Source organism: Mirounga angustirostris, unplaced genomic scaffold (genome assembly GCF_029215605.1).
Source record: "Mirounga angustirostris isolate CCGP_5_RB_7025 unplaced genomic scaffold, mMirAng1.0.hap1 SCAF_9, whole genome shotgun sequence".
NCBI classification, from domain to species: domain Eukaryota; kingdom Metazoa; phylum Chordata; class Mammalia; order Carnivora; family Phocidae; genus Mirounga; species Mirounga angustirostris.
The window spans coordinates 12,100,216-12,113,721 of record NW_026991717.1 but is presented as its reverse complement, the minus strand read 5'-3'; the positions used below and the strand labels follow the sequence as shown (position 1 = coordinate 12,113,721).

General features: G+C 41.5%; 1 protein-coding gene across 5 annotated transcripts in view; it reads right to left on the bottom strand.

The window, feature by feature from the left end:
* The window catches only part of CHD2 (chromodomain helicase DNA binding protein 2), a 118,992-nt gene that overhangs the window by 85,435 nt on the left and 20,051 nt on the right, over positions 1–13,506 (bottom strand). For 4 of the 5 annotated variants that reach the window (XM_064569941.1, XM_064569943.1, XM_045899473.2 and 1 more), the window contains 3 exons: positions 10,311–10,542; positions 6,426–6,512; positions 4,676–4,737 (listed from right to left, as the gene is read on the bottom strand). In XM_064569941.1, coding sequence (XP_064426011.1) covers positions 4,676–4,737; positions 6,426–6,512; positions 10,311–10,542 — 381 coding nt within the window. The remainder of the gene's footprint in view (positions 1–4,675; positions 4,738–6,425; positions 6,513–10,310; positions 10,543–13,506) is intronic. The other variant, XM_064569944.1, reaches the window with a different exon arrangement.

Sequence of the window (13,506 nt, the reverse complement as noted above, 5' to 3'; positions counted from 1 at the left end):
AAGGCCTCCTCCTAGAGAAGGAAACTAAAGCCCAGTGAGAACAAGATGTTTGGCATTTTTTGTCAAACCTCCAGCCTTCCTCCTCTCAATCATAACCCACTGAAGACCAGAGAATCAGGAAAAGCCAAGCTTACACATTCTGGGAGGATCTGAACAACTGAAGGCTTTAAAGGCCTAAATGAGTTAGTCTATACAAGTATTTGAAATTCGCTGGATTATTTAAAAAAAATTTTTTAAAGATTTTATTTATTTATTTGACAGAGAGAGACACAACGAGAGAGGGAACATAAGCAGGGCGAGTGGGAGAGGGAGAAGCAGGCTCCCCACCGAGCAGGGAGCCCGACGCGGGGCTCAATCCCAGGACCCCGGGATCACTACCCGAGCCTAAGGCAGACGCTTAACTACTGAGCCACCCAGGTGCCCCTATTTTAAATTTTATTTTAACTTTCAAGAACAGGGGGAAAAGTAACTTAGGATCAGTGACTCTAAGTCACTTTGTATAAAGAGGAGGTGAGAAGAGTGATCAGTTACAAAAAGATTACTTCCCAACCTTATAGATGTTAAGGGCTCTCCTAGAGCACTGGTGTCTTATAGATAATGCAAATTTTAGGAGGAGGACTCCCTGACTAAGCCATACATTACAAGTCAGGCTACAATGAGAACTTGTCTAAAATATAGATTGTGGGGCGCCTGGGTGGCACAGTTGGTTAAGCGACTGCCTTCGGCTCAGGTCATGATCCTGGAGTCCCTGGATTGAGTCCGCATCGGGCTCCCTGCTCGGCGGGGAGCCTGCTTCTCCCTCTCCCACTCCCCCCTGCTTGTGTTCCCTCTCTCGCTGTGTCTCTCTCTGTCAAATAAATAAATAAAAATCTTTAAAATATATATATATATATATATAGATTGTGATTCGGATGCCTGGATGGCTCAGTCAGTTAAGTGTCTGCCTTTGGCTCAGGTCATGATCCCAGGGTCCTGGGATTGAGTCCCGCATCGGGCTCCTAGCTCAGCAGAGAGCCTGCTTCTCCCTCTCTCTCTGCAGCATCCCCTGCTTGTGCTCACTCTCTCTGATAAATAAAATCTTTAAAAAAAATAAAATAAAAGATTGTGATTAAAAAAATTTTCATATGTCAAAGCAGACTTGAACTGCCAGATCCAGCTCTAAGAGGGCATAAGCGGGATTCCTAAGAGGGAATCAACAGAATTTTTTTAACCAAAATTTTGGGAACTGGGGAGAAAAATACTAAGATTTGGCCACTGAGGCCCCAAGGCAATGTAAATAGACATGAAAGAGTCAGAATGCAAGCTAACTAGGTATAGTTTTCTTCCTTTACTGGAAAAAGGTGTTTGGCAGAACACAGACCCTGAGACACAAAATCAAATCTAAACAGCTATGAAGGAGGGAATGAACAAAATTCCTTTGCAAATAAAACAGGCCTGAACTCTGGCCAAGAGTCACTGAGGCTTCCTACTAACTATCTCTTAAGAACCCAAAGAAAGGGATCTCTTTCTCCTCTACTGTGAAGGCAGATCAGGAAAAAAAGGAAAGAGCTGTTTAAACTTCATTTATTTTTAGTACATTTTCCCAGAGAGAACACCTTTCAGGAGCAAGTTCCAATGAAGAAGGAAAATCTGGGGCTAACAGATTCTCCTCCACTGCGTCACGAGTTTGTGATCGAGTTCCAACACAAAGTACTGGAAAGAAAAAAATAACTATGATCACAGGAGAAAAACTTCAAGTGATTTATGGCTAACACTTTTTTTTTTTTAATTACAGTTGGGAGAAAAGCTTCTGGAACCATTCTAGAGTGGTTTGAAAGCACTGATGGGACCATAATGAGTCAGCAAAAATCCTATACAACATTTCACGAAATTGGACATTAGTAAGTACGGCATGGAACAGAGTTCAGTGATCAAAACAGCAGGAGTGGGTTAAACACAAAAATTTTATTAGTTTATATGACTAGGTCAGGGGTTACAATCTCAAATACCCACTGGGCCAGGTAAGGACTATAAATGGGATCAAATGGAGAACCCCGAGTCCATCAGGTTAAAAAGACCACTGTTCCGGCGGTCAGCATTGACAGATTTTTCTCAAAAGCTAGAAATCTGGATTCTTGAGCACCATTTCTCAAATTTTTAACGATGCCAACTAACTTGAAAAATGTTTTCAATATTGTACAGAAGCATTACGCTGTATAACTTCTAAATTTTTAAAATGCTAATTCACATTATGACTCTGGGGAGAGTTAGTCCCTTGTGAGACTATTCTTTAAAAATGCCAAAGTCAAAAAAGCAAAGAAGTGTGAAAGCACTGTGAAAGTGCTCTAAAGAAACCTGACTACTCATACAGTATCTAACCCTAGAAGGGACCCTGCAGTGGAGGTAGGAAATGTTTTAAGATGATATTGGGTCAATTAACAAAATGGGAATATGAATTAAGACAAAAGTATTTTAGCAATGGTAAACCTATTTATATTAAAACCACCCTGTGCTTATGAAATAAGAGTATTCTTCTTCTTAGGAAATCCACACTTCAGTATTTAGGGGTAAAAGGCCATGATATGTGTCAATCTTAGTCTTAAATGGTTCAGAAAAAATATTACGTGCATACATATATTAATATATACAAAGAGAGCACCCACAACAATAAAGCAAATGGGGCAAAAGTAGTAACCAGTGGGGCGCCTGGGTGGCTCAGTCATTAAGCGTCTGCCTTCGGCTCAGGTCATGATCCCACGGTCCTGGGATCAAGCCCCGCATCAGGCTCCCTGTTCAGCGAGATGCCTGCTTCTCCCTCTCCCACTCCCCCTGCTTGTGTTCCCTTTCTCGCTGTGTTTCTATCAAATAAATAAATAAATCTTTAAAAAAAAAGAAAAGAAAAGTAGTAACCAATGGCAAATCTGGGTAAAGTACACAGGCATTCCTTGTACTATTTTTATTCTTATAACTTTTTTAAAGTTTAAATTAAGAAGAAAAGTTAATAAAAATAGCTCCTTTGAAAAAACTTCAGAATCTGTGGTACAGTCTGAAGGGTTTCAGAAAAGCATTTCCCTGTGCTAATATTTCAAAATTTCCACTCTGAGTCTCTCAATTCTGAAATCCATGTGCCCACACACTAGGTTCTGTTAAGCTTGCTCAGATCACAGAGGGCCCCCTTTAGTGCTGTGCCTTCCAATTTGAGTCTTAACAGCTGTAGCACCTCCTCAATTAATCCTACTAATTAAACTGACTCAAGAGAAGAGCTCCCCATAAACCCCAGTACTCACCTGCTGCCCAGAGGATGGCAGGAAGTGAGGCTAGCCCAGTGCCCCCCAAAAAACAAGCATGAGGGGAACTCCGCAGCTCTCAAAAGTTCCTAAGGAAGAGCCTGGGGCGGGGAGGCAGCCTTACAGAAGATACACCCACCTACAAGGAATCTTAGTTCTACTCAGCGGAAGGAAGGCCTCTGAGGGCTGTCAACTTTAGAGAACTCTCCGGATTGACAGAAGGAAATAAGTACAGGGGCCAGTGGGCTTCTGCACAGTAGGTGTTCAAGCACAGCACCATTTAGATCCCAGTCAAGAGACCAGCAGAATGTAGCTAGATGGTGGAGAAAAGACCATGTGCATGGACTTCCCAAAGGCCCCCAAAAGGCCATTAGACCCAGAATAGCTTCCCAAGCAGGCCATAGGACTGGAGTAGAACAAAAGCCTTCTAAGATGCCAAAAAGTACAGGCTTGCCTACAGTTTTTCCTCCAACTCTTAACTAAATATTTAAAACACAAATGAAAATTGGATGTGCTCTGGGGAGGGCAAAACTAAATACCTTAACTTTTCCTGGCATACCAGCAACACTGTTAGTTTTGGAAATGAGAAAACTGGTTTAAATAATTCTAACTCCTTTACCTTAGGCCAAATACTTATTAAGGAATACTAATATTTTAGGACAGAGAATATATATAACTGGGATTCTATTTTAATAGGCACCATGGACAACTATTCACCATGAGAAACCCCTGAATTTGTCTGCCAGGTTTTCAATATCTGCATTTTCAAATGCAGCCCCAAGGAGATGGGCTGTAGAATTCAGATTGTCAAAGAGATCCAGACCCCCTCCAAGGATGATTTTTAAATTCTAAAATAAATAAATAAATAAAATATTTTTTCACCATAAGTAGCATTTGCAAATTTTAAATATAATGAATATATAATCTACGTTTTAAAGGAATTTCACATAAGCCCAAGAATTAAAATTTTCTGGCTTGTGAACTGCAGTATTAAAATTATACAGTAACAACAGTGTGAAATTTCATACTCCATTGGGTGTCCAGTCCAGCCAATATAATTATGCCACACCCATACAAAGAACACATGAAAAGGAAAAAAGCCAATCTACATTTGTTCCTTGTTCAACCAGAACAGAATCTGTGCACATTTTAAAGAAAACCACAACTGGGCTAATGGGCTAACCAGGTGGGACAAGCTGGAGCCCAGCCCATGGGGGACACATACAAGACGGAGTCTCTGGGCTTCGAGGGCTGCCGAGGCAGCGGGGCCCAGTGGACAGTGGCCCCCGACAGCAAGAGGGGCAGCAGACTCTGGGACCCAGGGTGGACTACCACACAGCGAAGGCAGCGCCACAGCAGTGGATGCGCTCAAAACCCCTGGGTGAAGTACGTGCCCATGAAAGACTTACTGTTTCTTCAGCTGCCTCTGGCCTCTTCTTTTTGGGCTCCCACTCTCAGACCCGCTACTTGCCTTCAGTGTGTGGGGGGGGGGGAGAAATGATCACAGACTTTAATTCACAGTTCTTAGGGACAACACGACCCCCTGGTTCAACAATCTGCTCCGTAATAACATTATTCAATATGAGCTTTCAGACAAAAGAAACCTGTGTTTGGTGGTGCTCACTCTTCTCTTCCTTTGAAAATTAATTCGCCTATTATAATGGGGTTACCTCTAACACCAGGAAGTATTTCTCTCGGCTTGACTTCTACAAGGGCGCAGTCCAGTAAAATTCTCTGTGATGACAGAAATGTTCGGTATCTGCAGGATCCAATCTAGTAGCCAGCAGCCACATGGGACTACTGAGCCCCTGAAATGTGCCTAGTGCGACTAAGGAATAGAATCTTTCCTTTAACTGGACTTTAATACGAATTTTAAAAGCTACATGTTAGTGGCAACCACACTGGATACTGCAGATCTAGAATATCATGTGAAAATGCCACATTTAGTGTGCCATTAAAGGTGGTGACCTACTGATCTATTCCATTTCAGACTCATTAAACAGCATGATCAATCATGAGCCAACAGTGCTCTGCTGATAGCACTAGGCCAAGGGAAGTTTATAGTCAAAAACATCTGAACAGCTCTGTTCCCCCCAAAGTTAGGCAAATTGGCAAATATTCCTACTGCTGTTAGTCCTGTGCCCTACCAAGAATGTGTTAATTTATATACAAAAGAGGAAAAGAGTGACACAATTATGTGACTGGTTGTAACCAACATGGCTCAGGAACCTAGTCCTAGACATCGAGGAAAAAGAAAGCGAAGGTAAACCAGCTCAGAGGTCATTCAAAAGAAAACACCATGAAGGCAATATGGACATTACAGTCAATTAGATCTGTATAGTACATTCACCAAAATCCCACCCCCAACTCACTAACCTCTGGATATTAATATTTAACTTTCATCAAAAGGATGTTACATAGTTAAGAACAGCAAAGTCCTCCTAAGAATGCAGGAAGGGCATTTCACTGAGACACAAAAGAGCATCTCTTCAGAATGCGGTCTATAAACCTAATATAGAGGTAAGAATTGACAAAAATACCAAACTAACTGAGAAAGGTGAGAAAAGTCTGATGCTATAGAAACAACAGAACCCAGTACATAATACCAGTTTTTGAAAATCACCAATCTGTTCAATCTCTCACAATTAGATCAGAGTAAATATGTGTGAAGTATTTTATACTGCACACTAAAAACAGAAAGCAAATTTAAATGAGTTAAAACACATTACTTAAGTTAAACAAACTCTCCTTCCTTTCTCAGAAAATAAATCTGAAACTACGTCCACTATTACATTTACCAAGCAAGTGACTCATTTAACAAAATCTAGATTTAGAAACTAGGTATTTTAAAAGGTAAACGTCTTGTAATAATCAATTTCACTTAAAATACAGAAACATTAAAAAAAAAATGTGAGGCCAATTCTGTATAATACTCTAACACTCTACTAAAACATTATGACACAATCTTCCTGGTAAATTTCTTTAAAAGCCACCTGTGGTTTTCCTTGCAGTTCTAAGTTGAGAAAGCTCGCATCAGAGTAACTTAACTCTCAGGCATAAAGCTCAGTCACGCTAATGGGAACATACACACCAGAGTTGAAAAGGATGAGGTAAGGTAAGGAGTTTAAAGTATCCCCTTAAAGCATTTCTTTTTCTTACCTCCTCCTTAATATTAAATCGTGATGGTTCTTGTCTGCTTCGGTTTGACCGCCTAACCCCATAAACATCAGGATATTCTTCCCACATCTGTAAAATTAACAGACCATGTGTGAATCCTTTTTTCTTGATCCCCCAACCCCCATTTACTATTTTCGTTACTGGAACATGTATCTCCACCTAAGAAAATTCAAGTAACTAAATATCAAAAGGGTTGTTTTGTGTTAGCTTTGTTTAGAGATAATAAAGTACCATTTGTATTATCCTGGAACACAGTGAAGTTTAACAACGCCTCTTCTTTACTGAATGACTCTTAAAACTACATGACACACTGATTAGTCGTCATTAAAATATGAACTTACAGTTGAATAACACGGTAAGGCTTCCACTAAAGACAAAGTCTTTACTGATGAATTTTAAGTCCCTAATGCTTTCCAGTTTCAGCTGTGACTGCACACTGACCCATCTGGGAACTCAAAAAACAAGCAGGGCCCCAACATGTCTAATTAAATAAGAATCAGGACATTTGTCTATTTCTTTAAATTCCTCAGGATGCATAACATGCCAGAAGCACACATATTGGGCATTTCTGACACTTAGCTAGAAGCTCCCAGAACGAGCACCACTGCCACTCTTTCTCTGGAACATTCCATGTTATTCTCCAACAGTAGTTACCCTTTGCTTGATTTTCGGGACTTGATTTTTAGTAACAATCCTCACTAGCGATCCAAAAAAAAAAAGTAGGGACACCTGGCTGGCTCAGTCACATGCAACTCTTGATCTCAGGGTTCTAAGTTCAAGCCCTATGTTGCTTATACAGATTACTTAAAATCTTTAAATAAGTAGGCAGCTCTTTCTGCCCATGGGGTCCTATTCCCGTGCTTTCCTAAAACCATCTTTTTGCACCAGAAAGAAAGAAAGAAAGAAAGAAAGAAAGAAAGAAAGAAAGAAAGAAAGAAAGAAAGAAAGAAAGAAAGAAAGAAAGAAAGAAAGAAAGAAGAAGGAGAGTTTAGTTGAAGAGAAAGGGCTATGTTTGACAATATACCAACATCATCTTACAAAAAGACTCAAATCAACAAATCTACAGAAAAAATGTAAAAGGCCCCACCAACCTCTAACAATGAGAGTCTATAACCCCCAATCTCACTCTCCTTCCCACAGGTAACTAGTACCAAGTATATCATGTGTTCTTTTAATGAAATCAGTCACACAGAGGCAAAATGAATCTGGACGGATTGTGGAACACTGAAATGAAGAATAAACATGTAGAAGAAATGCCTGAGAGCCAAGATTAGAAATGTGGGTTTGTTGTCAAAACACAGGTGACAGCAAATGTCATGAAAATATTTAGAAAGTGAGGCCAGACGAGAAGCCACTGGCTGAGACTCATGAAGTGTGTGGAAAGTGGACCCCAAAAAAAGACAAAATCGATGAAAGACAACTCAGAAAAACAGAATGTCACTAAGGCAAGGGAGGATATTACCAAAGTGCCTTTAAAAAAAAAAAAAGCCAAGTAAGCTGAAGAAAACCAAGGCCTCCAAAGAAACAAGCAAAATGTTCCAGGAAAAGGCATTTTAGAACAAGAATCCAATTTAATCACGTAATCCAGTGTTCTCAGTTTATAAAGGTGACAAATCCATAATGGCCTTAAAATAATTTCAGAGTCAAGAGGACAAAAGGTCCAACCAGAAAGAGTTAGGAATAACCAAGTAGCAGGAAATCTAGGTGAGAGAGGCAGCAGAACACTGAACAAATCTGGAAGAGAAAGGAAGGGGACAAAAAGGTTTACTCTAGTCATGCCAACCCCGACCTCGACCCTGACCCCTTTCTGGACTTCTGCTAGAGCTATGAAATTTCTTTACTCAGCACAGGTATTTAAGGAGCTTTTTATAAACTGGGATGGCTAAATCATTTAAAAGACCACCAATTAGTTTTATCATTTTAAAGTATTAGGCATCCAAGCTCAACTGCTGGGACTGTATTACAGGATATACTGTAACGTATACATATTAACATCATCCTGAGTTCATCTCCGTCCTTTTGAGGGCTATAATATCTAATTCAACCCTTCAGTAAAAAAGCTACCATGTAAAGGGATGTGTATACAGAAAACAAAGAGTCTCCCACAGAAGTTCTCATTTTAGACTAGTATCATCAAAGTCACAATCCAATCATTCTAACTGGTTAGCACACCCACCCACGAGTTAACCTTATTATTTAACTTCTTGGAATTGAAGGCCTTAACTTTGAAAGTATATTTTAATATTTCTGCCTGAGGCTGTACTTCTATTTTGAAATTCAGTCTTAGTAATGATTTCCCTTCTTTGTTCCTTTTTATTTTTTTATATAGGATTAAATATATAAGGTCTTAAAACTTAACCGCTGTGAATCCTAATCAAACAATTTCAGTGAAGTTTTAGACACTACGTTAAGTAATGGTTTCTATGGCTTCCTTTCATCTCTGCAAGTAAAGAACTCTTCACTACACAGATGAAAGTTATATCCACACTTTCTCCACCCACTATACTTCCTTCAAAAGTATGCGGTGGTGTTCTGAAAAGAGCACCTGATCCAGATGTAGAGGAAACCAGGCTCTGACATTTACACTCTGAAGATTGCCAAGCAAAGCCTTCTGCTACAAGCCTGGGTAGTAAGTTTCTGAGTTTAGTGATACTCAGAGCAAAATCTCTAAGAGGAGCTTCTACACGCAGGGTCTTCTTGAATCCCTTCTTATGAAAGGTCCACCCACACACTGGGCAGGAAACAAGGTACAGTACTTGAGTGTCTGAAAGTCACTCCTCTGCTGACTAAAGTAGCAAGGACAGCTTTCATTTTCCTATCCCTCACAGCACATCTGTTGAAGCATCTGTTGAAGCTATTCTGCAGCCTGCAGGTAATTTAAAATTGTACTACTACAAAAATCTGAGCGCTTAGATGAAGATTTCTATCTTAGAAAATAAAAACGGATTTTGCATAAAGCTTTTAATTTCATTAGGGCATTTTATTTTTAAATTTCTAAAAGAATATTCTTTCCTATTTTCAGTGATTGAAACACAATTGTTTCAAAATGGAATTTTAAAAGATCAGCTGCATTCTTATAATTAGGCCAAGTCATTAATTTTTCCCCAAAAGGAATGCACTCCAAAGTTTGTGCATCAAGGAGAACACACCTCACACTTGAATTTTTGCCTTTTTGCATTCTTTGCTAGAAGACTCTTCTCTGTTAAGTGAACCATACCTACATTGCCTAGATGCAGATACTTTTTTTCCTGAGAAGTATTTCTCTTCCATCCTTCAGGTAAGAAAAACTACCCTTATTCTTGAATTGTTATCATCCATCACTAAGCTTTACAACTGCTTCCATAATCATCTGTCACTAGCTCTCTCCGGTACTGTGCAGTATTGACTACTAAAATGTTAAAAACCAAACTATTAGGGGTGCCTAGGTGGCTCAGTTGGTTAAGGATCCGACTCTTGATTTCAGCTCAGGTCATGATCTCAGGGTCGTGAGATTGAGCCCAGTGTCGGGTTCCGTGCTGGGCATGGAGCCTGCTGAAGATTCTCTCTCTCCCTCTCTCTTTGCCCCTCCCCACTGCCGCTCGCTTGCTCTAAAAAAAAAAAAAAAAAAAAAAGAAAATTATAAAAATTTGCCTTTTTGCCTTGTAATTTGACGGTTCATGTAATTATTTTCCTTATGGCCCTATGTCTACTATATCAAATAGCAGAAGAGAAAGCAGTCCCTGTTTATATCCAAAGGCAGTAGATTATTACAAAAGGTAGCTATAGTTTTCATTATCCAGATCCACTAATGAGTTTTCCATGGGAAACAAAGGTCTGCTAGTTTGTCCTAGCTAGCAGCACATTTTCACTGTATAGCAAAGTAGATACCTTCTTCACATCAGCTATCCGCTCCTTCTTAGAGGCTGGCTTTTCTTTAGCTTCTGGAAGGACTGGCTGGGATTTGGAACCCGCCGACTCACTTTCAGATTCCGACTGGCTCTCTGAAGACTCAGAACTGCTATTTGACTCACTGCCATGTCCACTTCCTGGATCGCTGCCCTGCTCACTCTCAGACTGGCTGCCTGAGTCTGAACCGGAAGCTTCTTCAGATGCTGAGTGACTTAATTAAAAAAAAAAAAAAAAAATTTAAAATTTAAGAACTGCCACATAAATCTGTTTTTAAAAAATTTCACATAAATCTGTATTTTAAAAAGTGGTAAAATGATAGCAGAGAATAATTCTGGTAATATAAAATCAGAATCTTCAAATTCAGATTTATATTCTCATATTGCAAATAATGTCATTATTATCATTCCCAACACCCCTAGCAGCTACCATTTCCTGAGTGCTTAGATCATGCCATATACCACTTAATTTGTATAGGTTAACTCTTTTATAAAACTCCAAAGAGGGATATTATTTTCTCCTTCACTCAGATGAGGAAAAACTAAAGCTCAGAAATAATTAAGCAAGTCTCCCAAGTTGACACAGGCAGAATTTGAAACCAGGTCAACCAGTCTGGATCCACTAAGTCTTATTTGTTCAGTAAATCAGTCTCTCCCTCCTCAAGACAGACCCCCATACACACACACTCAAAGGAAAAACCCAACACAGAACAAAACAAAACCAAGACAAAGTTACCCAAAGAGTAAGAATGCAATCTGGTTGCAATTATCCAATCACTGGTTCTCAACAACAGGTGCAAATCAGACTCCTCTGGAGAGCGGTATGAAAACAAATACACATTCACCCCAACCAGAGGTCCTGCCTTGCATTCTCTAGCAATGAGTCTGGCCCTGGTAGACTTAACAGAAAAAAATAAAAAGAGCATTCTGAGTCTGATGTGAACCCCTAATCCAAAAAAGACCACTATCGGCTACCACATATCCCACCCCTTCCTCATTCCAAACACCCCTCAGGAAAGAGCAACCTAAGGAGGCAGATGACAGCAGAAGCCACAAACGCCAGAAGGCTATGGGAAGACAGGGTATCAATCCCGGGAGCCAAGTAGGCAATATGCCCTCCCCGTAGAGTAAAAACCAATTCAGGGGCACATTGGTAGCAGTGAAGTTACTTTCAAGGGAAAGACCTAAACTGGACGAACTCCAGAAAAAGACCTGGGCAGTTCATTCAACTCTTCTGCTTAGAGCTGGAGCACAGGAGGGGAGGCAAGTAGCAACCCAGACCCCAGGGTTAACGGTAACTTAACAGAAGGGGCCCTGAATTTAGCACGCACGAGAGAAAAGACACATGGCATGAAGCCCAAGAGGGTAAAGAAGTGATGCTTTGAATTTACCACCACTGTATCTTCCCAACAGCAATGAGGGCCTATCACTTGACAGACATGTCCACAGAATGGATAGGGCAGTACACTGGGACCTGGGATTGATCCCCCAAATCCCATGTGAGCCACAGTAAGCACATTACAGCACAGGGGACTTTTAGTTAAGCTGAGGAAGCAATCAATGAGATCGGGGGCGGGGGGGGAGCCTAGCCTGAGGAAGGGGAAAGAAGGGAAAAACCACATACTAATTGCCTAATCATCTAACAGGTGCCCAGCATTACTCGAAGGACTTTATATGTATGATCTTGCTTATTACCCGGAACAACCCTATTAGGAATTATTATCCCCATGTGAAGGATGAGAAAACGGAGGGACGTCTGGGTGGCTCAGTCGGTTAAGCGTCTGCCTTCTGCTCAAGTCATGATCCCAGGGTCCTGAGATCAAGTTCCGCACTGGGCTCCCTGCTCAAATGGGGGCCCCTGCCTGCCACTCCCCCTGCTTGTGCACCTGCACACGCACGTGCGTGCTAAGTAAAAATAAATAAATCTTAAAAAAAAAAAAAAAAGGGATGAGAAACCTGAAACAGTAGGGATCCCAACCCCCAAGCCTGGCTCTAATGCCCATATTCTGTTTTACCACAAGGGTTCAAAACCTTAGCGACTCAGAAAATAAAACCTTTTCCCTGTTATACAATGTCCAAAACCAGTCAAGCATCCCTGTAACAGGTGACTCAACACTCCCAAGGCCTCATTATACGGACTCCTTGGCCCTTTGGACAGTAAAAGCTGACTAATCCAGCTGACTAAGGCATCTTAAGTCACTTATTGTCCCCCTGTGACCAAGCATGAGGTGGTCACAAGGCAAAGAAAAGAAGGAGGAAGGCTGGACAGTGTAGTGCCAAGTGCAGGCTTCAGCATCCATGGCTCGGGTCTCGGTTCCAGCTCCTCTCTCACTGCCATGCCGCTCTTTAACCTGCGCCATCCTTGGCAAGGTCATGAGGGCACCAAATGGCAGGCAGGACAGCAGGACCCTATAAATGACAAGGCCTTACCCAAACATTAGGATTTTCAGAATTTCACATCTAAGCTCAGGTTCCCCTTCTAACACAAAGTTCTCCCCAGCTAGCGCTCATTAGTGAATCGGTACCACACAATCTATGGCCATAGTTGGAATTTATCACCTTTGCCTCCACCATTCGATCACAGACAGTTTTAAAGGTACAGAGGCAGCTCCAGAACTTCCTCAAGAGGAGTTTAGAAAGAAACCCCTTTCCACTTGAAGGGGTGTTAGGAATGTACTTGGAGGCTGCCGTTTACATAGCCAAAGCACCCACGTGCTCAGAGAGGCCTGGAGGATTAGGAGCTGGCTGCCCGCCTCCCCCCCAGCCACCCTGCGCCTGGTCACTGGGAATACCCAATCTCAGTGCCCTGTGAAACCTCCCTCCACAAGTTCTCAAGACTCAGTGCTTCAGCCTCCTTTCCCCCACCCCCACCACTCCAGCCTTACCGAACCACTTGTAGGGCCCACAGGGAGCCCGAGTATTGCTCACCTCCAATCTCTGCTGGTGGCAACTACCTCCTCTCCAATCTTGAAGCCTCGAGTATTACACCTTCTCTAGGAAAGCATTCTTTGTGCCCTCTCCAATCCTAAACTCAGTGCCTATTAAGTACTTCCCTGATACTCTGCCACAGCGTTACTGCCCCTGGGAACTCAAGCGGACAGCCTCACTTCCGTCTGAGAGTCAACCACCATGTTCCACCGGCTCTCCCCACTTTTAGCAATGACACACACCCCAGCCGG